This window comes from Pelmatolapia mariae, linkage group LG14 (genome assembly GCF_036321145.2).
Source record: "Pelmatolapia mariae isolate MD_Pm_ZW linkage group LG14, Pm_UMD_F_2, whole genome shotgun sequence".
NCBI lineage: Eukaryota > Metazoa > Chordata > Actinopteri > Cichliformes > Cichlidae > Pelmatolapia > Pelmatolapia mariae.
Window position 1 is genome coordinate 23,696,858 of NC_086239.1, and position 26,901 is coordinate 23,723,758.

General features: G+C 44.7%; 2 protein-coding genes across 3 annotated transcripts; both read left to right on the forward strand.

Moving 5' to 3' along the window:
* Positions 1 to 14,730, forward strand: clasrp (CLK4-associating serine/arginine rich protein). 2 transcript variants are annotated; one of them, XM_063492764.1, is made up of 21 exons: positions 1 to 104; positions 1,372 to 1,511; positions 1,881 to 1,978; positions 2,070 to 2,171; positions 4,187 to 4,266; positions 4,424 to 4,508; positions 4,601 to 4,737; positions 5,364 to 5,460; positions 6,007 to 6,085; positions 6,168 to 6,241; positions 6,323 to 6,364; positions 6,459 to 6,647; positions 6,994 to 7,335; positions 7,415 to 7,600; positions 8,659 to 8,698; positions 11,348 to 11,408; positions 11,573 to 11,631; positions 11,742 to 11,788; positions 11,870 to 11,955; positions 12,196 to 12,220; positions 13,640 to 14,730. In XM_063492764.1, the coding sequence occupies exons 2-21, from the start codon at positions 1,413 to 1,415 to the stop codon at positions 13,686 to 13,688; spliced, it is 1,977 nt and encodes a 658-aa protein (XP_063348834.1). In that variant the 5' UTR covers positions 1 to 104; positions 1,372 to 1,412; the 3' UTR covers positions 13,689 to 14,730. The 2 variants fall into 2 exon arrangements, 1 of the variants encoding a protein (XP_063348834.1); XR_010095488.1 differs by lacking the exons at positions 12,196 to 12,220; positions 13,640 to 14,730 and having other exon boundaries at positions 8,659 to 8,702; positions 11,870 to 11,929.
* Positions 14,731 to 15,419: 689 nt separating this feature from the next.
* znf296 (zinc finger protein 296) lies at positions 15,420 to 26,006 on the forward strand. Its single transcript, XM_063493675.1, has 3 exons — positions 15,420 to 15,577; positions 17,801 to 18,178; positions 22,753 to 26,006. The coding sequence occupies exons 1-3, from the start codon at positions 15,526 to 15,528 to the stop codon at positions 24,543 to 24,545; spliced, it is 2,223 nt and encodes a 740-aa protein (XP_063349745.1). The 5' UTR covers positions 15,420 to 15,525; the 3' UTR covers positions 24,546 to 26,006.
* Positions 26,007 to 26,901: the final 895 nt, after the last annotated feature.

The window sequence follows — 26,901 nt, forward strand, 5'->3', positions numbered from 1 at the left end:
TATATATATATGCTAAGGAGGCGTGTGGTTACGCTCCGCTCTGCTAACATCGCTTTTGGCCAACTGAAAAGAACCCGAGTGTGTGTTGGCGATTAGTAAAACAGGTACACTGTGAGAATTTAGACCGCGCTGAATGCCCTGTACGGCCGTGTGTGTAGATTTCAGTGTTTCGTAGCTGCTTTTTTGACTATTGTTCCCAACGTCTTTGCAGATCAGCTAAGCTAGGCTAGTTGTGATGCTAGATGGCATTAAAAAGGCCCGGGCTGCATGCGCAGTCAGGCCCGTGTGTATGCTAACAAACTCCTACATCACTTTGATAACACGGACTTTTTTAGCACCCGGCTAAATCTGAACGCTGAAAGTGGGGCGTACACGGGTTAAAATAACTGTTTTAGAGGGCAAACAGCGTTGTAATGTAACCGTTTTAACTACGTAAATACTGGATAGAAAACTAGGTTAGCTTTTTAGCTTCAGACTGTTTAGCTACTGCTGCAAATTAAAAGTACGTTTAGTGGTAGGAGATGCAGAAGTGACACCTTGATTCACAGTTACTGTAATTTCTGTGATGTACCAAAATCATATTTTAGGTGTTTGTTTTTTCCAGTGAAATGCATTTTATTTATTTTTTAAAATATAAATCGGAGTATATTTGCTGTATTTGCTTGTTTGTGTCATTTGTTTAATGTCCCTGTTTTAGCAAAATGAGGACTAGGAATCTGCTATAGAAAAATATAAGCCTGTCATTAGTGCGGATATGAGTTTCGTCAAACACTCCGAGAAATTCACTGGAAGTGTAGACACTGATGCAAATTAATGGCAAACGTATACATTTTTGGTTTTTCGTTACACTGAATTTCCCTCACATCTCTAACATGACGTGTCACAACTTCAGTTTTAGGAAGTGACCAATATGTCTCAGTTTACTTATGAATAGACAGGCTACAAACAATTTGTGCATTCATGGCCTTTTAATCTCACGCTATGTGTCTGTTGTCTTGTTAGAAGTTTAGACGTCAGTGCGTGCCTTAGGTTGTCAAGTGTTTAACAAGGAATCTAGGTAACGATTGCATTACAACATTGCCTGTGTTTAGTGTGAAGCTTAAGACTGGGAATTTCAGTAGTCTTGAGTGTTGATAGTGTGTTTGCAGATGTACTGGTTGCACTCTGTAGTTGGTTCTGATCAGAGATATCAACTGTAATATGTAAGAGATACTTTCTGTCTGTATATCAAGGAAATAACGTGGAGTTCAGAGCTCTTGAAGTGCTCTGTTTATCAAGTCCACTATTTATTTATTTTTAATCTTGCCCCTAACATCCCTTAATCTCACTTTCTCCTGTCTTCCATGATTCTTGCTTGTTTGCCCTGAGTAGCAGCCGTGCCCCGCCGCGCCCCCACCCCTAGCGGAGCCGTCATGTGGCAGGAGGCCCGCAAACATGAGCGCAAGCTCCGTGGCATGATGGTAGACTACAAACGGCGAGGCGAGCGCCGGCGAGAGTACTACGAAAAGATAGTAAGAAACTTTATCATGTAGCATTGCCACAGTGTACCACCGGGTAGGAGTGAGCAGGTCTGGCCTGAACACTCTTACTGCAGGATTTTAAAAAAAGAAAAGATTTGAGCAAATTTATACACAGTTATGTGGGTCCAAACTTTGTGGTATTTTTAAAAACATATGCATATAGTTGACACAGCTTTCAGTTATCCTCATTGCATCAATGAACCAGTTACTGTTTAAAAAAAAAAAAGTGTGAAGTTTTAGAAGTTAATTTCCATGGTTGTTGGTTTCAGTTTAATTAAAGTGCTGTGCAGTGTAACATTTCATAGTTTTTAGATATTAGTCAATGCATTGCATTCTGACAGTTTCATTTTCTTTTGATAGAAAAAAGATCCTGCTCAGTTTCTTCAAGTTCATGGTCGAGCCTACAAGATCCACCTGGATCCAGCTGTTGCACTGGCTGCAGAGAGCCCTGCAAACATGTGAGGAAAATCACAAAATCCACACATAATAAGAGATGAGCCACACCACAGAGCTTATGATCACATGTTGCCTCCTTTTTGTTGTCTGAAGGATGCCTTGGCAAGGAGATGCCAACAACATGATTGACAGGTTTGATGTAAGGGCTCACCTGGACTACATCCCCACCTACACTCCACCTCTGCTCACCACATCGTAAGTCTGAAAGTACTTAAAGTCACATTTTTAACATGGAACCCACATTGTGTGAACATTTTACAGTTATTTATTTACTTTACTTTTGTTGTATGATTCTACATTGGACAGTTGTGAGGAGATTCACACATTCACCATAGATTGTTGTACATATGCAGTACAGATTGTTATATAGTCAACAGTTAAGATAGTTCATCAAAGAGGGCTTTCAAAAAAATAACTAGGCATAATTTGGTATGGATTATGTTTTCAGTTTGTTCTTTTTTTGTTTTGTTTTGTTTTTTAATTATGTGGAAACATTTGCTCTTATGAGGTTGAGCTGATCTAACTTTAGTGGTCAAAAGAGATGGTGACCCCTTTTTTGTTTGTTTTAAGAAAAAAAACCCAAACAGGTCATTTTTTCACCTGCAAAATAGGCTAATTTAATTACTTATATTATAATTCCTATAATAATAAAGCCGAAACACCTGCTGCAGTAGTCTGTAGTAGTAGATTTATGTTTTATAACGTTTCTCTAAATTAGGAAACAGTTTGCAACTAGATGGATATTTTATTGTCCATATTTAAAATTCGACGATGACTCTACAAGCACAGCTTTAGTGCTTCTGGTGACCCGCTCCTAAGACAGTGGCAGGTGGGGGCTTTGACTGGGGCAGTACATCTGTCCAAACTGTAATGCAGGTGTCCTAAGGTGAGCTCAGGGAGGACAGAAACCACCTGTGGAGCAGAAGGGCAACAGCTTGCATGACCTTGATTCCCAGTATGAATACAGATTATTAAAATGGGTCCTCATGGTCCTCCGGATTTCCTGGGTTTTAAGCCTGTGGTCAGTAAGTGCTGGATTGTTGACCCGCTAATAGGAAAGTGAACTGATTTTTAGGCCGTTGTAAGACATTTTGGTGTTTCCCTGCTGATGATGCGTGGTTGTAGCAGTAATCCTGCTCAGTACAAGAGCAGTTGACATTATGTGTATGTCTTTGGACAGTGGTGTGAAGCTGCCAGCTGCAGGATTGACTAAACACCTCTAAACGGGGGTGAAATAAGATGTCAGCACAATCCTCAAATGCTGATCATAGCTGTGGTTAGTTTTACAGGTTCACTGTTTTCTAAACACAGGCACAGTCAGTCCATTTCAATAACAAGTGCCAAAAATAAACAGTGTTTGAAAACATTAACAAATCAACTTGTGCACTTGATTTAAATATTCCCCTCCTCAGATTTTACACCTTGTGAAAGGAGCCCCCAAAAATACATCTGCATGCCAAAACGCAGGTGTGCTGCAACAGCATGATAGCAGATCTGGCCCTGATACTGTAGGCCTTTGGTTGGTCGCAGATAGCCGCCCACGGGGGTGAAGGAGAGCTGTTTGTGACTGGTCAGGCGAAATGCCGAATGATGGTAACCTCTCTCCAATCTTGGACTCGTGCTTGTGGAGAACCTGCTGCTAAATAACTTGTAAAGAACCTGATTGATTTCTCAAAACACCACCCATTAGGAGACTTTGTTGAAGATGGTTGCTGGGGCTACTTTCTCTGATAAATACCCCTCGTATTACATTATAATAATTTAAAAGACTAAAATTAAAAACTAAACTAAAACTGAACCTTTTTAAAAAGTAAAAACTAATCTAAAAAATACCAAGTGATTCTGTAAAGTGATGGAAAACTGAATAGAATTAAAGAATTAAAAACAAGATAAAATTTAATTTAAAATCGCTGGTCATAGCACGACTGTCTGTTTCCATCTTTATGTGTTGTAATGCCGATTACTTCACTGACTGCTTGTGCTGGTGCATTGAAACTTGTGGTAATAACCGAAGAGTGGCTTTTTAGTAAGACTTCTGGTTATTACTCTTTGATAAAACACCTGCTGCTCAGTAATTGAACAGGTCATCTGTGAGATTGTATTTTTAGTCATCTTTCATGCTTGGTCAGGAGACAAACCAGTTTGCTGTGGTGAGATTTGAGTGTTTAGTGAGGTGTAATGTGACCAACAATAATCTTTGTCTCATGCAGCACTCCAGAGCAGGAGATGGAGGAGAGAAAGTGTAACTATGAGCGCTACAGAGGCCTTGTACAGAATGACTTTGCCAACAGTGAGTGTTAACACACAAAATCTACATGACTGTGTAATGCGCTTAATAGTGTTGCACCTGTATTCTTAATGTGACCATGGCAGTGTGTTGACCTGCTCTCAGTGGGTATATTTTGCAGTTGTGTTGTGCTCTTTAAATCCCTCCTGTCCTCCTGCAGTCTCTGAGGAGCAGTGTTTATACCAGATCTACCTGGATGAGCTCTATGGTGGTCTGCCCAAACCAAATGAGGATGAGAAGAAAAAGTATGAACTAAATTTTAAAGTGATTTCTTTATTTCCACTGTGAAATCCAGTATTTTAAGTTGTGTTTATAAATCTTTCCTTGTGTTGTGCAGACTGGCTGAGAAGAAGGCCACCATTGGTTACACGTATGAAGACAGCACTGTAGCAGAGCCTGAGCCCCAGTCAGACAAAGAGGAAGACAATTCAGAAAACAGTGAATCCGAAGATGACGAAGGCATTCCAGATATCGGTGAGCGTGTTTCACTGGAGTAATCTATGTGTTAGGGAAATAAAATTAAGGAGATGGCCAAATAAAACATTTAGAGTTGCAGCTGTCCACAGAGAAAGTGTTTGATCAGCTTTTCGTCTCTTGGATGTGTGAGAGTTATTCCACAGAACGTTTCTCAGAAGAGACTAAAATCTGAAATTGTCAATTTGACTGTGCGAGCTGGATTTGTGACATAATTAATGCAGTGCAGGGTTCAAATGGCCAGATGCACATCTGTGTAGCTGGACCAGGATTAGCTTCAGACTAACCCTCAAAATGGGCTTCAGCGAAGGAGAAATGTCACATACCAATGAGAAATGAATGCAGTTGAACCAAGCAATTTAACAGCGTGTGAAACGCTAGTTATTGAGAAATAACACTAGTTATCTTACACTGTACCTGGGGAAGGTTGTCTTTATAAAAGTGATCCACTCAGCTGGCACTGCTCATCTTTTCTGCCCGGTTGCAGGTTTTTCTTGGTTATGTGATAATTGTGTTTTAAATACTGTGAACCGACGATCTGATCTCAGGTCAACAGTGTTTCTGTTTAATGCTGGGGTAAGAAATCGACTTGTTAAAAAATGATGTGTCTGTGTGTGTGCTTTCAGATGTGGAGGTTGATGTTGATGAGCTGAACCAGGAGCAGGTGATGGACCTGAACAAAATGGCAACGCCATATGGAATGGCTGAAGGAGACTTTGTCAGGTAACATGTCATTAATGACATCATGATGTCAGTGGTTCTTTAAATTTTAATTAGTGTCTTGATCAAAGTAAAGTTAATATAGCTTTTTTTTTTCATTCAAGGCGAACTTTGAGCAGCATGTTTGTATTCTTGGACTCCAGTGGAGTAGCTTTGTATGGTTCACAGTGCAAAATGAGCTTTTTCATTTTTAATGTTGTCTTAATTGGCTTTTGTGCAGCCCAACTAAACTAGCTGCTCTCCCAGGGGTAAAAAAAAAAAAAACACTTTCTGAAGTTGGGGAATAAGAACAATTTAAGCCTGAGCCATTGCTCGTACAGCCACTCTTGTTATTGTTTGAAACCATGGCAATGTTTAACGTGAGCATCTGACATTAAAACATAAACCGTAATGAGTACACTGAGCCGTGGCTCCGACGCGAACGCATGTATCTCATGCTGTTAAACTGAGGATCATTGGTTTTCTTTTCTTCAAGTTGATGCTCTTCTGTGTTTAAATAATGATTTTTGTGGTTTTTGTAATGCTGTGATTGTGCTACCCATTTGTCAGGATGTTGAGGAAAGACAAGGAAGAAGTGGAGGCCATCAAACATGCCAAAGCTCTGGAGGCGGAGAAGGCCATGTACTCTGTAAGACTAAATCTGCTGAGGGAAGTGTTTGTGTGGGTTGTGTTTACAGGTTTTATAATGTTTGTTTGCTTGATTGTCTCAGGGCCGTCGCTCTCGTAGACAGAGGAGGGAGTTTAGAGAGAAGAGGCTAAAAGGAAGACAAATCAGCCCTCCGAGGTAAATTTGCATTATTTTTCCTTAATGAACTTCACCGTACCTCAGAACGTGGTTATGTTAACTCGCCCTTTCCTATTGCAGCTACGCCAGGAGAGACAGTCCAACATATGATCCTTATAAACGGTGAGTTCACCCACTTGATTTGTCCTTCCCACTTTTCTGATTGGTTGTCTGCCTCTGTGTGTCTTAACTAAAAAAAATTTCTGATCACTTTCAGGCCAGAGTCAGAGTCCAGCTCTGAGTCACGCTCACGCTCACGTACTCCCGGTCCAGAGAAGATCACCTTCATCACCAGCTTCGGCGGCAGTGACGACGAAGCCGCGGCAGCACCGCAAACAGCTGCTCCTCACTCTGGCCACGCCCCTTCCAACTCGCAGCACTCTGCAGGTCATAGCAGGGGCTCCCGGTCGGTAACTTTCCCTCCTCCTGGTTTTTCTTCTTGCAGTCACTGTTAATTAAAATGACCGCAGCTGTTCATGCAGAAAGAATATCGATTGTTTTTGTGGTCGGAGAGATGGATCAGTTTTCAGAGTATCTGACCAAATAATCACCGACTATCAAAAAGGAACTATTGAAGTGTGCATGCACATAAAGAAAAATCTGATTGGGTACTTTTCAAAGCTGAAATCGGTTATCAAAATTTTTCTATAAATTAAACAACATAACACATTTAAAAGCGGAGAATATGATGTAATGATAGGCTAGGTGCTGGCCTGTATTTATACTGAAACGCTGTGTCTCTGTTTATTCAGGAGACGAAGGTCATCCAGCAGCCATTCCCCTTCTTCCTCCTCGCGCTCCTCCTCTCAGTCCTCCTCTCGCTCATCGTCACATTCACGCCGACCCCGACGAGGACGCGGGGGAAGAGATGGGCGTCGATCCCGGAGTCGCTCGCGGTCAAGGCGGCGCTCTAGGTCCTACTCCCGAGGTAGAGGAGGGAACGGAGGATCGTGGAGGAGACGTGACCGGTCACGCTCCAATGACAGAGACAGAGAACGCGAGAGGGACAGAGAGCGAGAACGAGACCGGGATCGAGACAGGGATAGGGACAGAGACAGGGATAGGAGACGATACTCGGCACGTAGAAGAACAAGGTTAGCTAAATCCGTAAGCAGTGCTACATGAACTGCCTAACAGAATTCTGTAGTTGAAGCCCTTTTGTCTTTCTATTAGGTCGCGCTCGAGCTCACGTCAGGGCGGCAACTCGAGGCGAGGGGGTCGGAGCAGTGGAGGACATCGTCGTGGTGACAGCGGCAGCCACAGTCCCTCACGAACCCCTAGCCGTCCTCGCCGTAGCCCATCCCCTGCCCACAGAGGGGCCCAGCCTGCTACCATTGCCATCTCTGACAAGTTAAGAAAGTAAGAAGACCCTAAAACACTGTAACAAAGTGTGAAAATGTATATAATCAATATTATAGAAAGAGCGGTGTCTTTAATATCCAAAATGAAAGTTCCCTGGCCTTGTCAGAAATCTGGAAATATTCTGCCACTCATCCAAACCCTTAATCACACATAAATGAGACTAAGTGTCTCTGGGCTTGTGTCGTCACAGATTCATTTTTGGGCTTCTGATGATTTCTTAGTGGAGTATAATTCTTCATTACCACCTCTCCAGTTTAACTTTTTCCTCGCAAAATGATCAGAGCAGGAGTGAGATCCATTTAAAAGACAAAAGAGAAATCTCTTCACTTCATCAGCTGTCATTTAAATATTTCCTGGTTATTTAAACGTGTTTACAAAGACTTTAGTCACTGTGACTGACCTTTTGTGGCCTGACTGCTGTATATTGTTAGCCCACCAGGGGGCCTTGCCCCACATTTTAGGAGATGTTGCTCTAAAAGGTGTATTTTTAGGCAAAATAGACACGTGCATTTCAGGCTGCTTGATTAAAAACCACCAACATTTTTCAACCTTTTACTGGTTTTTATCAAACTTTGTATTTTTCCCCACTCTTTAAGAATGGTTTTGTCTCAGGAAAAGCACACTTTCGACTCATAACTCATTAAATTGGCTAATCAAAAGCTGAACAGCAAGCTACTTGAGTTTAATGACACACAAGACAAAAGGTTTGGAGATAAGCTGTGCTGTAAAGTGGAAATATAAGTAGTACTTTATTGCTTTCTGGCTGACAGGTCTGTATTTACCGTCATCACTTTTCAGACTTAAGGCACCTGACTAGGCCTGTGCTGCACCAGTGAACAATAAATAAGTCCATAAATAAGTGTCTTAAAACAGTCAGTTTCAGTGTCACGAAGCCAGAACAATTTAACACATGTTCTTTATTGCTTTTCACATTTAAAAGCCATCCTCACCCTTCAGCGTTACACCTGTTAGAAAGTCAGTATTTGCATATATAAATATGCCATCTTCGCCTCATCATGTTGTGTTTTTCTGTCTTCTTCTTCTCCTCTCTCCAGGCCTGACACTTCGGGTGGTAAAGAGACGGGAGCTGCCAAAGTCAGTAAGAATTTGATCTAGCTGGGTTTCTTGCTAAAGCCTACGCCTCCCTCATCCCTGACAGGCTGACTTGGTTGTCCACCACACTGGGATGTAGAAGCCATTGTTGCCCACAGAGAACAGTTATTTTATTCTTATCCCCCTCCCCCTAAAGTGGACACGCACTGCAAATTACACTACAGTATTCTTGCCAAATGTCTAAGTTAATGCTGCCATTTCTTTATGAAGTGAACTTTTATACATCCTCTGAAGTCTTGATGATGATTTTAATCTTGGTGCTGGATGAATGTGTGCAGTTTCTAGAGGAGAGAGTGTGCAGTTATCTTTATGCATCTGTTTTTAGTCTAAAATAAACACACTGTGACACATCAAAGGTCTTGAGATGAAGATGATCACTTCTTCATCTTATGACAATCTATAAATCAGTAATGAACACGTGAATGACGAACATATAGATTAAAGAAATCGTCGGACACTTTTGAAAGTACAAATGGACACAAAGATCAAAACAACAATTGAGCGAATAAGTAGACTTCCTAAATTTTCGAGCAATTCCCTTTAAGAGTAAACCAGCAAAACTGTTTTGTGAAATGTATTTCTGTCATGGACGACTTTTCTTCTCACTCTTTTCCTGGAAGAGAGGACGAGGTTTGAATACATCCCAACTGTCACACAGTCAAATAGTGTACAAGTTGTTATCAGCTCGTCTGTTGCGTTTGCCTGCAGCTTGTGACCTGCAGTTTTTCTTGCCTGGCCAGATTTGAACAGCCCAGCGAAGGGTGTGTCGTGACAAAACGCCACTGGCCAACTTTTTAAACTCACCGGACCTGAACTTGCTCTTGTTTCACTTTCTGACCCTCTCTCCTCCTCCAGTCCTTGTTTTTCTTTCATCTCTCTGGCAGTGTTCGTACAGTTGCAAGAAAATCTTTGGGTTGCCATGAGAATTATGATTTCTGCATTACTTACTCATGGGGTCTGATTTCTTAAACAGTTAATGCCTTTCTTGAACACATTGAGCAATCACTCATTTCAATATTTGAATTTTCAACGGCAATAATCCTTCATGTGTTTGTCATCGCTGCTTATGAGACAACACTGAGCAGGAATCTGGGCCTGTTCCTCTCTACATAACTGTTTGAGTTTGTCAGTATTTCTGCGACGTTTCTTTCCCCATTGGCGTTGTTCCTTTGTGCAGGTGTGAACATGGTAATTGCACTCCAGGTGTGGACAAAACAACCACATTGAGTCCCTTTGGAGATGGAGGTCTCGATCCAGATCCAGACAAACTCCAGAGTACTTTGTAGGACCAGATGCAAATTTGAGCTAAACGTCTTCCCGTAGCCAGGTGTGCTTTGCTTTCTGGGATGTAGCGGAGTAATGCAGACGTGCTCAGTACACAAACTGTAAAATATTACCCAGATAAACATGAATGTTAGGAGTAAACTCTGAGTTATCTGCTGCTCCAGAGCACAGCATTTTCTTCCCATCTTAGACACATGTGGCCAATAAGCAGATTGAATGTTCTCACGTGATTTTTAGTGATACTTTTTGGTTTGATTGGAGTTTTCTGTGTGTAAATAAACAAAACTCATCAACCGATTTGGACCAGGGTAAACTAACTTTAGGTGTGAAAATGCCCTCAAACAGCCCTCCCCAGATGGATTAAGGTCAGGACGATTCTGCCTTGGCTCGTCCAAACCTTGAATTTTCTTTGTCTTTGGTTCATTCTGTTCTTGGATTACCAGTCCTCTCCTTGTGGGTTTACATTTTCCAGTAAAATACTTCGTAATTTGTTGCTCTCCTTACGATCGCGAGGTGTCCAAAACCTGGGGTAACAAGTCAGCCTAAAGCATAATTGTGCCTCCATCGTGCTTCACAGAATGGTGTTCTGGTTTTTTGGGGTGTAGAGTTTGCAGAGTTGTGGTTTCCTGTGGGGTCACAATTAACCTTATGTCTACAACTTGGCAGAGAGTCCAGGGATTTTGTTGTTACCCTTGGGTGTTTTCCCCAGGACTATACTCTATATTCCTGATGCTATTTTTGCAGAGAGATAATCGGCAGTTCTCTGTTTCCTCGATTTGGAGACGACCCAAACTTCAGTCTCACCTTATCAATTGGAACGCCTGATTCCAATTGACTTTGGTAGTACTTTTCCCTGCCTGTACTCAGTGATTACCCAGGTTGTTTTAAATTTTTGAAATGCATAAAGATTGATCTTCATTTTGAAACCAATCAGTGCAAAAATCATAGTAATTCCAAAGTGTCCACAAACTTTTTCTTGCAACTGTTCTTTTTTTTTTTTTTTTAAACTATATATTTGTGTTCATGTTGTTTTGATCCTGGCCTGTCTCTAAACTGTCCCACAGCAGTTGCAAGCTAAAGCAGCAGTTTGTCTCCCCACACACACACACACACACACAGAGTTGTTTTTGTTGTTGTTGTTCCAACACACAAAATGTTTTCAATCACTTGTAATCTGTCACCCTTTTTATCTCCACCAGCTACTGTTCGTAAAGGTGATGGTATTGAATTTGTACAATAGCCCCGGTACCTCCCCCTCTCTCTAACACATGCGTGCACACTGACACACACACTTCTTTTTTTTTCCGGCCATGGAAAGCTGTGCTAACACATTTGTGTCACCTGCAGCCCAAGATGACCCCACAGGAACGGCTGAAGCTGAGAATGCAGAAGGCTCTCAACAAGCAGTGTGAGTGCAGCCGAGCAGATCGCATGTGTTTGTGGTTAGCGTGCGAATTAAGAATCAGCACTGTGCACAACTTGAAACTGTTGAAGATTTTCTCATATTATGCAAAGTGAAAAAGATGATAAAGATCTGATTTAACTAAATTATTCCTTTTGTCTGATCTGCAGCCAAGGCGGATAAGAAAGCCGCTCAGGTGAAGATCCAACAGCAGGAACACAAACGACAGGTGTGTGTGTGTGTGTGTGTGTGTGTGTGTGTGAGCATGTCTGAGGTTTAGTAAGACAGAAGCGTCTTTATCCACCTATTTCCTCTTATTGCTGGTTGTTTACTTTACAGGAGCGAGAAGGCGAACTGCGAGCCATGGCACGCAAGATACGCATGAAGTAAGTCCGTGTTTGTGTGCCTAGCTGGACCGTTTGGTATTTGTGTGTCGCAACTTTCTGACCCTGGCGCTCTGCATTTAGGGAGCGCGAGCGCCGTGAGAAAGAAAGGGACGAATGGGAAAGACAATATGGGCGACAGAGCCACTCGCCTTCTCCTTCCAAATATGGTAAGGCTTTAGGTTTTTGATTGACAGCAGCAACATGGCTCCTGTGTAATTAGAATGTGGCTTAATGAACACGCAGTGTTTGTTCTGCAGCCTTGCATACTCGCACAGAAGTAACCAAAATATTTAATCAGCTCAGGCTCTGATTTGCTGCCATCAGTTTCTGCTCTGCCAGTTTTATGGGCTTTAAGATGTTCTGGCATGCAGTTGTTTTTCATCGTGGCTCTGTCCTCTGTCCCTCAGGCCGAGAATACAACTCATACAAAAGGTATGTGAGAAGCCACAAGAATCTGCACAGCCACAATGAAGCAGAATGAATTATGTCTTTTTTTTCTGTCTCTCTCTCTCTCTCTCACACTCTCTCTCACACTCACACACACACACACACACACTGTCTCAAAGGCTCATCACCAGGCCTGCAGACACCGTAGTTAAGCTATTTGTCTTCTCATCAGTTGCAAATTAGAGTACAGATTAGTGTTGAAAAGTCAGACTAAATGCAAAGAGGTCAATACCTTTTCAGGTAGTTTCTCTACAGCCACATGTGAACATCCACAGAGCACTTTATTAGGAACACTACAAGCTCGTCTACCAGTTGGAAAGTGAGTGGATCGATTCCTGACTCCCTCTGGTTATAAAGTGTGTAACTGAGTAGAAAAGCACCATTTAAGCACCAGTCCGTTTTTACCATTTAATACTCAGTTCAGGGCTCCCTTTACTCTCCAAACAGCATTGTCAGTGGATTCCACACTGGGGGTTCTAGTCCTTTCATCTCAACAGCATTATATAATTTCTGTGTATTGGACAAACGTCCTGTCCGTCTGTAACCTTCATACATAGACGTGGGTCACGTGCTCAGTCTGAGCTCCTTTTTGTGGTTATCTGACCTTTCTCATTGGATCTCCCTCATCTGTCCACAGATATCACTCTGTGTTTTTTTGGCTTTAGTGCCACTAGTAATCAGCACTGTGAGAAATACTCAAATCAGCCTCTGTGGCACCAACAGTCATGCTACAGTCGAAGTCCCTGAGAACAGCTGTTTCCTCATTACCTGTTCCTGACCTGTAACATGTTACACACTTCACTGCCGCCACGTCAGTGGCCGATTGAGTGTCTGCTTGAATGAGCAGGTTTAAAAGTGTTTCTAATAAAGTGCTCAGGAAGTGTACTTTATGTTTATAACTTGTGTTTAGGTCTGAAGTGAAGGCTGATGAATGATTTTGGATGAACATTTTACGGCCTGATGGTAATGTGTTATTGATGTCTTAGGCTTGTTTACTTCAGGGATGTTTGTAAAAAAGAAAAACTGGGGCTAAACTGCATGGACATGAATACTTATTTTAAATAAATAAAAGAACTTTGTGCTAAAATTTACAATTTGAAGTGGTTTCTAAAACTCAGATGGATATTTCCAAACCCCACTGACTGAGGTGCAGACACCAACATTTAAAGGGTCATTTCCTTCAGCTGGGCTCCACCTCTTCACTGACTTTCTATGAAAGTCATTCCGGTAGTTGGTTTGTAATACTGCTAACGACTAAACAACTGAAGCTTACCCACCTTGATGGAGCTGATAAGATGATCTTCACCAGATTAGAAACAAATTTTTAATGTCACACTAAAGCACAGGAGTCATATCTTTGTTTGTTACGCTGCTCTTTATACTGGAGTCTTTTCTTTTTTCCAGGAGGTCGCGGTCGCGGTCTCGATCGCGGAGTCCATACTACAGATACTGAGCGGATGGCTGGACAGCAGTACATCGGTTTCGAGCACATACTATCCAACAACAGCCTACATACAACATGGAAACATGAAGAAATGACTGCTGGCTAATAAACCAACACACAAATCTGCACCTGGATGTTCTCTGGTTCAATCCTGTGACACCTTCAGCCCTTTTCAGACATGGATTGTTTTATTCACACTGAAGGTCACACTGCTGCTTTCTGAGAACAATTGTGATGCCTGGCACCTGTAGCCTCAAACACTAAAGGTGTGTACTCACACTTGGCTACAGTGACTAAGAGTGGAATCTCTGTATGTGTGCTGCATGGTGCTTCCCCTTACACACAAGCTCAACATTCAGATTCCTGCTTTTCTTTTAAAGCAGAATTAAGTAAGAGAAAAATCTCTAAATATTTCCTAAACTTAGAAACTAATTTTTGATCGTGTGCAGGTTTCTGTGGTTCAGGCTTTAGTGAGGCGAACACGACAAAGATGCAGAAGGGCCATGTGCCTGCCTGTCCTTTCTAAAGCGACTGCATCATTCGACCTGCTGTGATGAATGTGATGCAGAAGGCTGCCGTGTTCAGGTGAAGGATGTGTCTGAAAAGGGCTCCAGTCACTAAATACAGTTAATTGGTTTAATTTCTCCTTGTAAAGACGGTCTTATCAAATAACTAACTCCAGTTTCTCCACTTCTGCATGCTCTCCCTCTCCGTTTCCCTTTCTGAACACTTCCTCTCAGCACGGAGACATTTGTATCTACTACTAAGCAATACCTGCAGTTTGTATCCTCCTCGCATCACAACCCCCTCCCACCGTTTGGCTTCTTTTTTTAATATGAAAACATTAAACCAAGGAACATTTTAAACGCCTCCTGTGTGACACGTCCATCTGAAACCACCTCACAGAAAGCCGATGAAGTCAAAGTCGATGCATTTATTAAAGTGGCTGCTCTTTTTGTACCGTCCTCAGCCAGCTGTTGACAAAAGCAGAGAAGTCTTTGTTCTCAGTGATGTGGAATGTTAAATACAAATAAAATTTACTTTGAATTACTTGCCTTTTTTCTTCTTTGTCTTCATTAATGTGACAGATTATGCACAGAATTATTTACTTAAGTCTCCGCGGGGTGAGTTAAATATTTAATCCAGGCTGAGCATAAGCATGCTGCATGTATTAGTGTAATGTATCACCATGCATTGAGATATACCGCCTGCAGTGCGTGGAGGCGAACGGTAGGAGGCGACAGCGTTCAGCGCTTCGCTGTCACAGAGCGTCTGTGAAACTTCGGAGGTGTTTTCCACGCTGTTTGTTGAAACGCAGTGGGCAAATAACAGCAACAGCTGCTCGCAAGAAAAAGGAGAAATAAATATTTCTCTGGTTCCGGTTTGGTTTCAGAGACACCTGTGGAAAACCAGCGAGGTATTTCCTCTGAACTGCAGAAGAGGAACTGGTGTTTGAGACCCAGTAACGGGGTGTGAAAACCCTGATTTAGACGGGCTACTTAAAGCTGTGTAAAACAAGCAAAACCGCGAGAGGTGCTTGGGGAAGAAAAGGTTTTAAAAAGTGACAGAAGTCCGTGTCTGCCGAGCCTGTTACCCGGGGAGGGCGGGGTCAGGGTCGGCGGGGCGGGCGGTGCCTCCTCTCGCCCATGCCCCCTCTTGCCCTCCGCTCGCTGCGGGGAGAGAAGCGTGAACTTGAACGCTGCCTTCACTGCGCGCTGCGAGTCCGGGCAGAGGCCACACACCACAGTCTCATCAGCTCGGGCTTCGGACAGTAACTCGAAGCAGGAGAAGCCGGACGGGGTCCGGTTCGGTTTGGGACCCAGAAAGGTGCCAGACGCTCGACGCGATGTCCAGGCGCAAACTTGGAAGCAGACCGCAGCACCTGAGTGCGATTCAAGGTAAGCCCGGAGGGAGAGCAGCGGTAGCGGACGGATGTGATGTTATCGAGGTGAAACGAAAACAAAAATCGAAGTCCCTGCTTCTTTTTTTTCTCCTTTTTATTGGGCTTATCGGCAGTTTTGCGCGCGTGGTGTGTGGATGCGCGCTGGCACCGGTTATCGCACATTAAATGATGGACTTTTTCCCCCTCATCTCACATACTTAAAACTATATTGCTGTTTAGACCGATCTGAAGCCAAAGCTGATATTTAATCCCGTGTGCAGCCTAACAGGCAAATATTTAAATAAGAACTCCTAATGTTGGCGTTGTTTGTCCTGATGTGCATTGTTGGTGCAGCAGTTTCCACAGAAGAAGGACCGGTTTACTGGCACGCTGCTGTCAGCGGCTACAGGTCCGAACACGATGATTAATATTTCCAGGTTTGAAGATGATCAAGTTTCTCGCTCGGTCTCTGTCTACTTTTGAGAAGACATCACCTGCTGAAAGTCCCTTCAATGAAAGAGAGAGACTAGATAAACTATGCAGGAGTTTATTTTCTTTTAATTAAATGATAGATTTAAATAAAACATGTTAAATGAGGGTGGTAATTTAATCCCGATCAGATTAATCAAACATTAAAGCTTATTAAAGGAAAATGAAAAAAAAAACGTGATAACTGAAAGGAAATGGGGACAGAAACTTAAATACCATTTGTTTTTTACAGTTCTCTACTGGAGACCAGTCGTGCATGTCTGTTGTGACCACAGGCCTTGACTCAACCCTGCGCGCGCGTGTGTGTGTGTGTGTGTGTGTGTGTGTGAGAGAGAGAGAGAGAGAGAGTGTGTAACCGCGCCTTGCAAGTCTGCACAAACAGCGCAGGCCTGAAACAGGAAAGGTGACATTTTTGAGTAACAACTGGCGAGATCCGACTTCAGACTGTACTGTCTGTACCTGTCCTGTGTGCTAGCCAGCTCAGCCTGGGCAGGTGGATCCAGTCCAGTCATCAAGGTGTGCCCACGCTGTGTTGAGCAATACACCGCTGACCCCCCTCCTCTCTCCCTCCTTTTCCTCGTCTCCAAAGAGCTCTGTCTGGTCTGAGCTGTGGGACTAAATGAAGAAATACCCAGAGTTTACAGATGGCTCTTCAGAGGTTTGGGTCTGACTTGTTTGCCATTGCTTGCAAACTGCACTTGCATTTCAAAGTGCTAACCACATAAGATTTGTGAGAGTTGAAGTTGAATCAGATGAGCTGTCCTGTACATGTTTGCGAACTTAAAAAGAAAAGAAAAACACAAGGGCCGCAGCTCTTATCTCAAACACCTTCTGCCACTTTTTTCTTTTATTGCAATCCACTTCCTGTTGAGAAACTCTCGCTGCCTGTGGCTGGTACGGCAACATTTTATTTTGAGTGAAAGGTGAAAGGCTTTGCCTTCGCCGCTTTTTTAATTCACTGCTCCGGCTTGTCAGCACTCAGTCAGTGGCGGTCCTGTTAACAGGAGGTTGAAGTTTCTGCTGAGATGGACAGATGGGGCTCCTCTCTCACTCGCTCTCTCTGCAGCCTGCAGCCTCAGCGAGCAGATCTGTTTTGCGTTGGTTAAAGGAAGTGGTCAGTATTGGCTGAGCAGATTGGCCTCATTGCTTGAGAGTTTACAACTGAAACTAGCACTTTCAATCACCACGCCTGCTTGTTGTTCCATTGAGGTCAACTGTACATTGTAAGTAGGCTAATTTATGAGAGCGAGGTCAGAAACTTGTCAGCAAGTCCAAATGAACGAAGTGCTCTCTGATTATATCAACCACCCAGCTGCTTTTGATGCAAAATACAGATACATCTTCCTTTCTCTCTCTTTATATAGATGTGTGTATATATAGGCAACACGTTTACAGACTCTAGGGGCATAAATTGGTCATGTGTATGGAACATAAAAATAAATGCACATTACAGAAACGCTTCAGAGAAAGCTTGTTGCTGTGGATGTTTTATAGACACTTTAAGCTCCCTGCACTTGATAAGAAAGAGGAATTGCACAGTTACACACACTTGCATAGAAAAAAAACTGAGTGAAATGCTCTCAGGAAACAGACACTGATTGATATTTAACCCCAAAGATCTTCATTTAACTCTCCGACAAGAAAACGAGACAACCTGAGAAGCCGTGACTTTTACATGTGGCTTCTTGTTTTAATTGATCTCTCTCTCTCTCTCTCTCTCTCTTTGTCTGTCTGTTATCTCCTGCCTCAGATGCCACCGATATGCCTGATGACACTGGCTCATCAGGCGACCACCACCCACCCCTTCCTCCCCCTCTTCCCCCAAATCTTCCTCCTCCGCAGGGTCGGGCTCCTGACCAGGGTCGCGACCTTCTAACCTGCGGCCAGTGCTGTCAGGCATTCCCCCTCGCCCACATCCTGGCCTTCATTCAGCACAAACAGGGTGGCTGCACCTCCCGAAATCTCGCCTCCAACGCCGCGCCACCCTCGCCCGCCGGCCGAGCGCGGCAGCATGTCACCAGCGCCGAGCTGGGCCCCGGCTTCATCGAGCTCAGGAGAGGGGCAGCCAGGGAGCCAGTCTGGGGGGAGGAGCCCAGCGTGAAGGTGAAGGCAGAGCACAGCAAAGCAGGTGAGCGCTTGGAAGAAGCAGAAGATGATGGCAGGTTGCTAATTAGTGACTCTGGGGTTTTTTTGTTGTTTTTTTTTTGTTTTTTTTTGTTTTTTTTTTCTTTTTGTTCTTTCAACCGCCGCCTCTTCATTTAACAACCGTTCCTCCTCCCTCCCGAGTCCAGCTCATTAACTAGCCGTTGCCATTAGCAGACCTGCGTGAGTTAGTGACGCACAGGCTAATTGTGTGGAAAGGATAGGCGTCAGGAACATTCGGAGGGCACTCAGGGTCCCCGAGGGCTCCACGCTGAGCACCTGAGCTCCTTCGCATCTCCCTGACTGTCAGTCTCTGAGGTGGAGTGGCCAGGTAAACATGTTTCTCCCTCCCTGTCATCCCCTGCACCCTGGACCTCAGAGACTGAATCCACATCTCCAAACCCCCCACCACCCACCCCCCCAAAAAACACGAACACACACACACACACACACAGGAGCGTGTCTCAGTATTCAGTGTGTTTTCCAGAGGGCGGCTGAAAGGCTCCTGTGTTAAACGGTCAGAGGATGCGAGGCAGGCAGATCGTGCTGGTTTCCTCGCTGTCATGACACTCTAACCGAGGACATTGCATCATGTGCGGCTCCTCTGCCATCTCCCGCTGTTCTGCCCCAGGCCGAGCCACCTGAGCTCCAGGGAATCTCCCTCTTCCTCCTCCTGCTTTTTCTTCATCTCACTCGTCTCTCTCCCTCGTCTTCTCCTGTATTTCCAGAGTCCTAACCCATCCCTCTCCTCTTCTTTCAATGGCACCAATTTTCTCTCCTCCTGCCTTACTTCCTGCTTTCCCTACTGCTGACTAAATGATCTTGATCTAATATTGTGTCTTTTTTAGGGTGGAGCCCATTAAACTCAATCAGAAATTCTTTATTTTCTTTTATAATTTAACTGAGATCCTTTTTGAAGAAGGGCTCTTCATGTCCAGGTTTAAAAAAACAACCAAAGAAAAAAAGAAAAAAAAAAACGTGAAGGCCACATTGTAGCTCTCGAAAACGGACAGAGTGTCTCGCTGCAGACTCGTGTAAGGTGTGAGTGCCCCCTTTGCACATTTTGAAACTCTCTCTGCCACAAGTTAGCAGTTCCTTCCTTTGTGTAACGCTCAAGGGACGGCTGCACGCACCATTTCCGTTTGTCCACAACCCCTCTTGTTTTGTTTCTTCTGTTTCAGTGTGCTCACCTCTCTTGCTCTGCCTCTCACTCTGAGGCGCAGAAACACACCGGTTTAGTAATTTGGTGGCCTGCAGGATTATACAACAAACCTAACACGTGCATGAGGCGGAAGTGGAGAGCACGACAACATGTGAAAAATGCAAAAGAAGAAAAGTTTAGATTAGATTTTTTTTTTTTTTTAAATTCAAGAATCTAGGTTGCTGCTTGTTTGGACATAAAAAAAAAAGTTTGAGCTGAAATGTGCAGAGTGCAGCTTTAATTGGGCGTCCGGCTGGCCCTGAAAAGTCCTAGTTGATGTCTTGGTTCTACTCGAGTGACGAGCTGTTTTTCTTTTTTTTTTCTTTTTTTATTTGTGGTAGAGAAATTGAGCATCTGACAAGATGACTGAAAGCGAAAGAGCAGTTATCCCACAACAGACAGGTCCTCCATTTATTTTCCTGCATTCAAGAGCGGAGGGAAGGGGGTAGAGCGGGATGGATTACTGAAGAGCCGCGTGCATCTGTCTCATTCCTTTTTATTTATTCTCCTTGTTTGTTTTTTTTTTCCTCCTCATCACCCACCCCCTCCCACCAACACCCCCCCCCCCCCCATCTTCAACACACTTTCGCTTTGCCCTCTTTCAATTTCTCGCACCCCCCTCTCCTCTCTCCTCTCCTCTTCCTCTCTTTTCTCCTCCCTCCTCCTCCCGAGGGAAAAGAGATTCTGCCTGCTGCTCGTTAGTGCTCCCAGCCAATCTGCATTTTTAATTAGTAGTTATTGCTTCTGCTTAATATTCAAGTGCTACCCCGGGCCAAATGGGAATCCTTACAAAAAAAAAAAAGAGAGCGAGGAGTGAGCGGGGAGAGGGAGAGAGAGCGAAGGAAAGAGAAACCGGCTGGGTATTGTGTTTCACTCCAGGACCCCGAGACAAAAGCCCCACCACCACCCCACCACCCCCCCTCAGGGAAAGATTTGGAGGGTACTGGGGGGCGGCGGGGTGAGGAGAGCCGGGGTTGGAGGATGGGTCTCAGCTCCAATCCGAAGGGGTGACATATTTTTGTGGCATCTCTCAGCCCCCCGTACTACATTATAATCTTTTTATCTCATTTTCTTTTTATCTCCTGAGCCCTGACCTACCTATCTCCCTCCCCTTCTTCTTCTTCCTTTTTTTCCTGCTCCAGCTCCTCACCCTATTTTTAAAAGAAGTATCACAACTTCTCCTGGGTTTCTCCTCAGGCTAGGTTAAAGGACTCGAACACCGCAGCTCCTGTCGTCTCCAGACAGAGGGGATGGCGAAGAGGGGGGGGAGAAACAGTTGCTCTCTTTTTCATCTTCACCCCCCCCCCCCCCCTCCCCCTCCAGTAAAATACAGAAGGATTTGACTTGGGGAAACATGAAAGAGGCTTATACCAGAGTCGGCTTTGAACCTCTCCAAAAAAAGAGAAAAAGTGGAGAGAAAAAAAATAGGGTTTTTTTCCCTCAATTTGGGAATCTTCTTTCCAATTTTGATTTATGCAGAAAGGCCTCATTTGTCAAGCAGGCTGAGTCAGAGCCTGATTTACATAAAGCGTTCGTTTTCTGCGTTCTGCTAATTAGCAATTTGCAGCTTAATTGGAGAGTGGCTCTCGGTGAGGAGACAAAGCTATCCACATATAAAAATATCTCCAGATGTACTCTGTGACACAGCTCGCCTCTCTGTTGGACTTCCAGTTTCCGGATCCTGATTTCTCTTTCTTCAGGTCGCACTTTTCCCCCCCTCAGTTCTTCCTTTCCTTAGTTGGGCCTTAGGTCTTCTCATCACCTTTAATGCATTTAAACTGCAGCAGTCTGTCTGTACTACTCTTCTTATAGAGTCTTATAGTGTTCAGTTTAATCGCTTCAAAGCATCTTTAAAAGCAGCCAGGACATTAAAACCAATGACAAGTTAAAGCTTTACTGGGAAAAGAAAACTTGAGTCCTGGTACTCGTGTGGGCGTCAATTTGACATCTAAAGGAGGCTCAGGAGGTAAAGCAGGTCATCTACTAATCGGAAAGTTGGTGGTTTGATCCCTGCCTACTCCATTCTTCATGCCCTGAGGAAGACACTGAACCCAGAGTTGTTCCCAATCCGTTCATCGGAGTTGGATGTTGGACAGAAAGCACTGCTTGTAATAATGAATGAGAAATGTATAAAGTGTTTTGAGCGTACAATTAGAGTAGAAAAGCACTAGCACTCCCTGATGGCAGCAGCCTCTCCCTCCCACACACAAAGATCTGTAATTGTTCAGGAGCACTACATCCTCAGTCCGATCAAGTATCCCTAGGACGTGCCAGAACAAGCCCAATTCACCCCAAGCCACAACCCACAGGGTGCAGAAATACCACCTGCTCATGCCCAGTGGGTCACATGATATCAGGCGAGTGGTTTTCATGTTGTGGCTAGTGGCTAGCCATAGCCTATCAAGCGGAAAGATCCCCGGTTTGATCCCGGGAGGAGACAAAAATCTCTTCGGTGTTGTGTCACAAAGTGTAAAAAAATCTGTTGCATCAAACATGCAGAGTTACTCAGTGTCGAGACCTTCGTGTGAAAAAGGGAGCGGCCGAAAGTAGCTTTGGTTTTAATGTTGTGGGTTATCAGTGGCTTTTTATGTTTAACCCTCTGAGGTCTGAGTCATCTTCCGTGATGACCCTAACCCTCTGAATATGTTATCTTTCGCTCTTTTAAAAAAGTTGCTCTGCAAAATTTTAAGTCCAGTAGCGCAAAGTCTTTGAAACTTTTTCCAGCTGTCAAAATTAGTTTTTTAAATTTACTTATTTAAAGCAGCAACCAGCAACGAGCTGGTAAACAATCAGGAACTAAAGATAAAGATATATTTCATTGAGAAGGTGGTGGAGACCAAAAGTAGAGCTCCAAGGACAGACACACATGTGCAGGATATGCACATATCCGAAATGTTGTTCCCCCACACGTGGGTGTGCACATGGAATAAAATATAATTAATACATTTTTAACCAAGAACAGAAAGCTATAAGAAAATGAGATACAGATATGAAAGTAAATAAGATTTTAAGTGTAAATATGAAAGCCAAAATACAATTATTGATGCCTGTGTATAAATTTATGGGGTGTAAATAAAGATCCTTATTGCATTATTGCAGAGAAGGTGTCTGTGTATCTGCTGGATGTGTGAAGTGTTTGTGGACACTAAAGCAGTGGTTTTCAAACTGACCTTGGATCCATTTCTGCTGTTAATGATTGACCTGACTGAATTGAATGATTGATCTTTTGAGAACCGCCTCTTCAGGTGGCTGCATGTTTCTCCTGTCCCTCGGTGGGTGCTGGACTTTTTTAGCTGTACTCTTAGTTAACGTCCTTTATCAAAACCACTAACTCACTTCTGTTTGGTCTGTGTTTGCAGTGCCAGAGGAGCCCTCGTATTTCATCTGCCAGCAGTGTGAGGCCGTCTTCCAGTCCGCGTGGTTGCTCTTACAGCACGCTCAGCACACGCACTCCTTCAGCATCTACCAGGAGGATGAGGGCGACGCTGCAGTCATGGAAGGAGGACGAAGTAGGGATCTTAAAGACCACAAAACTGCTGCAGCCATTTTGGACCCACGCCACCTGACCCAAGCGCTCGCTTCAGCCTTCCAACCCTCCGTCCCACGTCTTGGCCGTTCCCGTCAGTCCCACGGCCCCCTCTCCTCCTCGTCACCTGCCTCCTCCTCCTCTTCCTCGTCCAGGAACCTGCAGACTTTGAACTTTTCCGTGCGGCTCAGGGAGCTTGCCGAGGTGAATAACAACACAACAAGTGGCTCCCCCGGAGGCCTGGTGCTGTCGCCCTCTTCTTCTCCACCGGCAGCTTCTCCTTTTCCTCAGATAGGCGCCCTCCAGGCCGACTTCCACTGTGAGCTGTGTGACCAGAACTTCCAGTCCCTCCGCGCCCTCTCCGCCCACCGCCGGACTCACGCCTGCGAGCGGCCTTATCACTGTGGTGTGTGCGGCCAGGCGTTCGCCCAGAGTGGCCAGCTGGCTCGTCACATAAGGAGTCATCACCGGGAGGCCGGAGGAGGAGGAAGTGGATATGAGTCTGTGGAGATGGTCGAGGAGGAAGGAGGGAGGCAGGGGCCAAGAGGCAGGCTTCAGATTCAGCCAGCGGGAATCACGGGGAAGGGAGACCTGATGGCCCACATCCCCTCCGAGCTGGCCTTGACCTTCCCCAAACACCCATCCTTGGCTTCAGGTCTAGTGCTGCTGCCCTCCCAGCTCAGACCACCAGAGAGGGAGCTGCTGAGGCTCTACCAGACCACCAGAGAGGGAGGTGAGGAGGAGACAGAGGTGCATGCAGAGGCTCCACACACCTCGCCCTGCGCCAGCCCCTCTGAAGGCTCGCTGGAGAGCGGAGAGACGGGCGGCAGCGGCGAGAGCGGCATCGCCAGCGGAAACTGCACTCCAAAACGTCCTGAGGTGAGCGACAAGGTGCGAGGTGTGGGAGAGTGGGAGAACGAAAGAACAAAAGAGATCATCGAGAAGGAGTGGAGCTCAGCCAAAGTCAGCGAGGCAGTGCAGGAGTGGCAGAGGGACAATGAGCGGAGGACCGTGACGGGAAGCGTGAGCACAGCAGGCAGCGGTGGCGCGTCTGCTGGAGCGCCGGGGAAGAAGAAGAAGGACGAGGCCTGCGAGTTCTGCGGCAAACAGTTCAGGAACAGCAGCAACCTGACCGTGCACCGCCGCAGCCACACCGGCGAGCGGCCCTACCGCTGCGGCCTGTGCAACTACGCCTGCGCACAGAGCTCAAAGCTGACGCGCCACATGAAGACCCACGGAGCCCAGGGCGCAAAGGCGTCCTTCTTGTGCCAGCTGTGCGCGGTGCCCTTCACCGTCTATGCAACTCTGGAGAAACACCTGAAGAAGGTTCACGGCCTGAGTCACGCCAGCGTGGGAGCGTATGCGCAGGCCAGCGCCGCAGATACTCTGGCTGCAATAAAAGCAGGGGGAAAAGCTGCAGCGGTGGTGAAAATGGAGGAGGACGAAGCCGGATTGGATCAGATAGAGGTGGAGAACAGAATGCAGAGTAGCATGTCCAGCACCATGGAGGTGGAGGAAAGGCAAAGCCAAGAGTACATTGAGAGCAGCAGGAGTCCAGCCATAGCGAACGACCTCCCACCTGAGAGCAGCATGGAGGCCCCTTTAGCTTTGACTCCTGCACCTTGAGATTCTCTCAAAAAAAAAAGAAGCACTGTATAGAATTTAACCCCCTATTTCATAAAACAAAAAGAAACTGAGTTAAAGTGCAGTTTAAAGAAGCTGCAGGTGTGTGCGTCTGTGTATAGAAAGCAGCTCCTTCTCGCCGCCCCCAGAAGACGTTGTTCACGATTATGTGCGCAGCTGCCAGTTGAAACTAAGTGCCTACAGTTCTTTTAGACCACAGAGAAAAACAAGGCCATGACATTCAGCAGGGAGATTACCATAGCTCTCGAACAGGAAGTGAACTGCCACAGTCCACACCGACACAGGAAACTGATCACCATGTTGCAGCGCAGGATGCAAAAGACATGTGATTTATGTCTCTGGTGACCCGCTGGACAGGTGGAGGCAGATCTTAACTGCCACGCGGTGCAGAAAACGGTTTATGTTGAATTTAAAAAACAAAAAAAGGGAAAAAGCCTGACAATAGAGCAACTTTAATATATTTTCAGATGGAGAGAGGTCATATTGTGCTGCATAGCCATTGCTGGTTTTCTTATGAGAAGACCTTTTAAAGGCTAAAGCAGTTTGAACAGACACAGAGGGGGGAAATGAATCCAAACACTGCCCGCCTGCAGTTTCTCAGACTCCTCTTTTTAAAGGCGCTTGCTTGTCACAACACTTGTCACTTAACGTAATGTTTACAAGGCTCGCGGGGGCCTAAAGCAAGGTTGTGCTCCTGACTTTGTCACAGTGTGTGTGGATGACTATCTGTTCTGTTTTTGTTTGTTTTGGGTTTTTTAAATATAAATATAAATGTGAAACTAAGAGAATTTAAAGTCTACTGATGTTTTCCTTTCATTTTTTTCTATGCATTTAAAAAAAATTGAAAAAACACAAGAAAAACAGCAATTTTACCTACATGTGAAACGGGTGTGTATTATTTTTGTTTTTCTCTCAGTGACGGTTGTGATGGTAATATCTGTCTTTCATTGTTTACATCTGTAAATTACTGGACTGGTTGAAGCTCGTGCATGCTTTGCAGTAACTTGAATTTCTTTTCTTGCTTTCCTGTCTCTCAGTTCTTCCTAATTTATGGACGCTGCATGTTTCGCCAGGTTTGGAGGGCTTGCACGAGTGAGTTGTATGTACGTTTTTGGGCGTTTTTGTTTGTGTGTACATATCGCAGACTCTGCTTGAAGCCTCCATTCTGGGATCAGGTCAGAGCCTTCAGGCAGATTGCCCCCACCCTTTTTTTCCCCTCTCGTGACTACTGTGATGACTTTATCTGATGTCTGCTGCATTCAGGTCAAAATAAACTGATGTGTTTTCTAAAAGTGGATTATGAAAGAGTGCAGTGTAACTGTTCAGGGATTTATTTTTATGTATGTATATATACATATATATATACTGACTTTATTGCCATTGCTTGCTGTTAATATTATCTCCCTACATTGTTTGCTTTTTTTCTAGGTTATCGTGAAGCTTTTGCCGCTCCTGCTGTCTTTGTAAACTTGATGCCATTTTGTAATTGACCTTGTCAATTGTCACAAGGAGCCTCAATAAAGTGTGAGGTGAAATATTTTACATTTTCGAGATTTTCTTCCCTCCTCGTCTGTCTTTCTGTTCTCTTCGTTCATTTCTTTTCTTTTTTTTTTCTCCCATGAATATTTTGTTTCCTGTTCTGGGACAACAAAGCTTCTGAAACTATTTTTAAGTGTCTTTTCTCACCAGGATGTTGTCTTAGTCAGTACGGGTCGTTCCTCTGAGGACCACAGTCAGCGCTGAGTTATTAATTTTTAATGTGAGTGTTTGGATAAGGGACCCTCAGTCCTTGTTTACATCCTTGTGATGTTACTCGCTTTGTCTGGAAACACTGTAATGTAATTCTGCCAGTTAGGAGGGGGAGTGCACTAGTTACCGTGTGTGTGTTTGTGTGTGTGTGTGTGCGTTTGAGTTGGTGTCAGTCACTCCACAGATTGTGCGATGGGTGCAGCGAGCTGTGATGGGACACGGGTGGCCAGGATTTCTCAGGATACAAAATTGGAGGGGGAGGCGGGTGCCGGGTGGCAGTTTGGTTATTGTTTGTGGGCATGTTAGGATGGGTGGGGAGTGTCAAGGGGTTGGGATAATTGCTGACTCCATTTTAAGGGCATAAAAACCTCTGCACCAGCATCTCTGGCCTTAACCCCACCACCCCCACCCCCACTAATGAAAATGAAGTTCTATGATCCCTCTAGCTCATTAACAGCAGGTCTTTTAATGAGCTTTCAACAAGGTGGGGGCTGGGAAGATGAAGAGGAGGAGTGGGGCTTGATTTGGAAGGGGGGGGGGGTTATTGCACCAGATGCACACACGCCCACTATTACCAATTACCATTGTG